This window comes from Macaca fascicularis, chromosome 14 (assembly GCF_037993035.2).
Source record: "Macaca fascicularis isolate 582-1 chromosome 14, T2T-MFA8v1.1".
Lineage (NCBI taxonomy): Eukaryota > Metazoa > Chordata > Mammalia > Primates > Cercopithecidae > Macaca > Macaca fascicularis.
Window position 1 is genome coordinate 14,547,832 of NC_088388.1, and position 2,481 is coordinate 14,550,312.

The 2,481-nt window shown below is 44.1% G+C and overlaps 1 protein-coding gene across 1 annotated transcript; it reads right to left on the bottom strand.

Moving 5' to 3' along the window:
• Positions 1-373: 373 nt before the first annotated feature.
• Positions 374-1,575, bottom strand: OR5A1 (olfactory receptor family 5 subfamily A member 1). Its single transcript, XM_005577769.5, has one exon. It carries the CDS (start codon positions 1,548-1,550, stop codon positions 603-605), a length of 948 nt encoding a protein of 315 aa, XP_005577826.3. The 5' UTR covers positions 1,551-1,575; the 3' UTR covers positions 374-602.
• Positions 1,576-2,481: the final 906 nt, after the last annotated feature.

Here is a 2,481-nt window from a genome sequence, read left to right on the forward strand (position 1 = left end):
GTGTCATCTTGTTCTTGTCATTTACCTTAACTATACACAGTGTATCTTTTCAGATTCTGCCATATGCCAATAACAAGAGTTATATACTTGTACTACTTTTGGGCTATTTTTTGTTGAATGTGGACTGCAGCATTTGGGCAGACCGTGGGCTCTGGAGTCAGGAAGGCCTTGGTGTGAATCAGAGTTCTGCCCCTTCCTTGGTGACCCTGAGCAAGTTAGTTTTCCTTGCTGACACATCGTTTCCTTATTTTGTAACATAGGGGATAGTTCAATGTGTATTTTACTACTGCAATGAGTATTTAATTAAATAACTTTCGTGCCTGGTACATATTAAGTGCTCAATAAATGTTAGTTACTGTGATTATTGTGGAGGTTCTTTTTTTTTTTTTTTTTTCTGAAGAAATTCCTTTACCTTTTTGGCTATCTATGGCACAGTCAGTAGACAAGTGACCATGAGGAAGGGTGAGAGGAATCTAGAGGGAAGAGTCTCCACATTCAAGTAAAAGCACCGGATGTCTCCCTTGCCTGAAGCAGAGGTGGAGGTGAAGGCTTGGATCATTTAATTCTCCAGCAGTTTGGATAAATAAGTTTCTACACATGACCTAAGAAAACACTTTCTTCCTTTCCAACACCTTCCACAGGGCATCCTTGATCTCTTTGTTCCTCAAACTGTAAATGAGAGGGTTCAGCATGGGGATCACCAGTGAATAGAACACGGACACCACCTTGTCCCTGCCCAGCGAGTAGGTGGAGCTGGGTCGCAGGTACATGAAAAGGGCTGTCCCAAACAGCAGAGTCACCACCATCAGATGCGAGGCACACGTGTTGAAGGCTTTCCATCGGCCTTCTGCTGAAGGGATCTTCAGGACAGCAGACACTATGTAACCATAGGAGATAAGGAGTTGGAGGAACGATGTTCCTCCTACAGTGACCACCACGAGGAAATTCACCACTTGACTGAGGAAAGTGTCAGAGCAAGACAGAGCCAGGACTGGTGGGAGGTCACAGAAGAAGTGGTTAATGATGTTGGGTCCACAAAAGTGAAGCCTAAATACGGAGCTGGCCTGGATCAGGGAGCTCAGGAAGCCACCAACATATGCCCCAGCCACCATGCGTGTACAGAGGCCCTGGGTCATGATAGTCGGGTAGAGAAGGGGGCGGGAGATGGCTGCATATCGGTCATACGCCATAGCAGTCAGGAGAAGGCACTCAGACAGTCCCATGCCGACAAAGAAAAAAAACTGAGCAGCACAGCCCACAAATGATATGGTCTTCTGCTCCCAGAAGAAGTCAGTGAGCATCTTGGGAGCCACAGCAGAAGAGTAGCAGATGTCAATGAAAGATAAGTTGCTTAGGAAGAAGTACATGGGTGTGTGCAGATGGGTGTCACCCCTGATCAGAAAAATGAGGGCCAGGTTCCAGGCCAGGGTCGTAAGATAGATGCCCAGGAAGGTCACAAAGAGGAGCGCCTGGAGTTCTGGATGGTCTGTGAATCCCCGGAGGATGAACATGGTCACTGATGAGCTGTTCCAGGGTTTGGTTATGGACATGCTTCCCGTGGACCACAAGGACAAGATGCAGACCTGAGATAGTAATGACAGTCCGCATTACAGGTGGTATTAGCAAATAATTACAAAACACGTGAGAGGGAAGGCAGAGGATTACAGGTTACAGCTTTATGCAAAGACTGTTTCTCTTTCTTGGTCTCAGTCTCAGTCTCTCTCTCTCTCGAAGAAGAAGGCAATTGCAGTCATCATCTTAAATATTTAGGCAGTATAGTGTAGCTGATATGAATTTAAACTTTGGATCCCAAATCCCTAGGATCAACTCCTGCCTCGACCATTTACTAGTTGTGTTACTTCGGGTGAGATAGCTAACATCTCTGGCTTCAACTTATCCTTAAAACTGGATGATAGCAATTACTTTATAGATTTGTTTTAAGTGCCTGACATATAACAAGTGACCAGTGAGTAGTTATTAGGACAGTCCTTTGTGCCTCAGGTGAGTCAGGTCATGCCTTGGAATAACTATTCATCTCCTTTACCTAAGTTTCCACATTAGGAGGGAAAGATCAATGGAACTAGGTTCAGCTATGTAGTTGTGAGATGATTAATCAGATAGAATGTTTTTAATGCAAAGGATTAGGCCACATGTATATAAAAATGTTCTTAATTGTCAGATATTGGGTCCAAATATACTAATGTAGGTTGAATTTCAAATTTTTCTCAGTCTGAGCTTTCTATTTTATTTATTTATTTATTTTTTAATTAATTTTTTTTTTTTTTGAGATGGAGTTTCACTCTTGTTGCTCAGGCTGGAGTGCAATGGCACGATCTCGGCTCACTGCAACCTCCGCCTCCCGGGTTCAATCGATTCTCCTGCTTCAGCCTCCTGAGTAGCTGGGATTACAGGCATGCATCACCACGCCCAGCTAATTTTGCATTTTAAGTAGAGATGGGGTTTCTCCATGTTGGTCAGGCT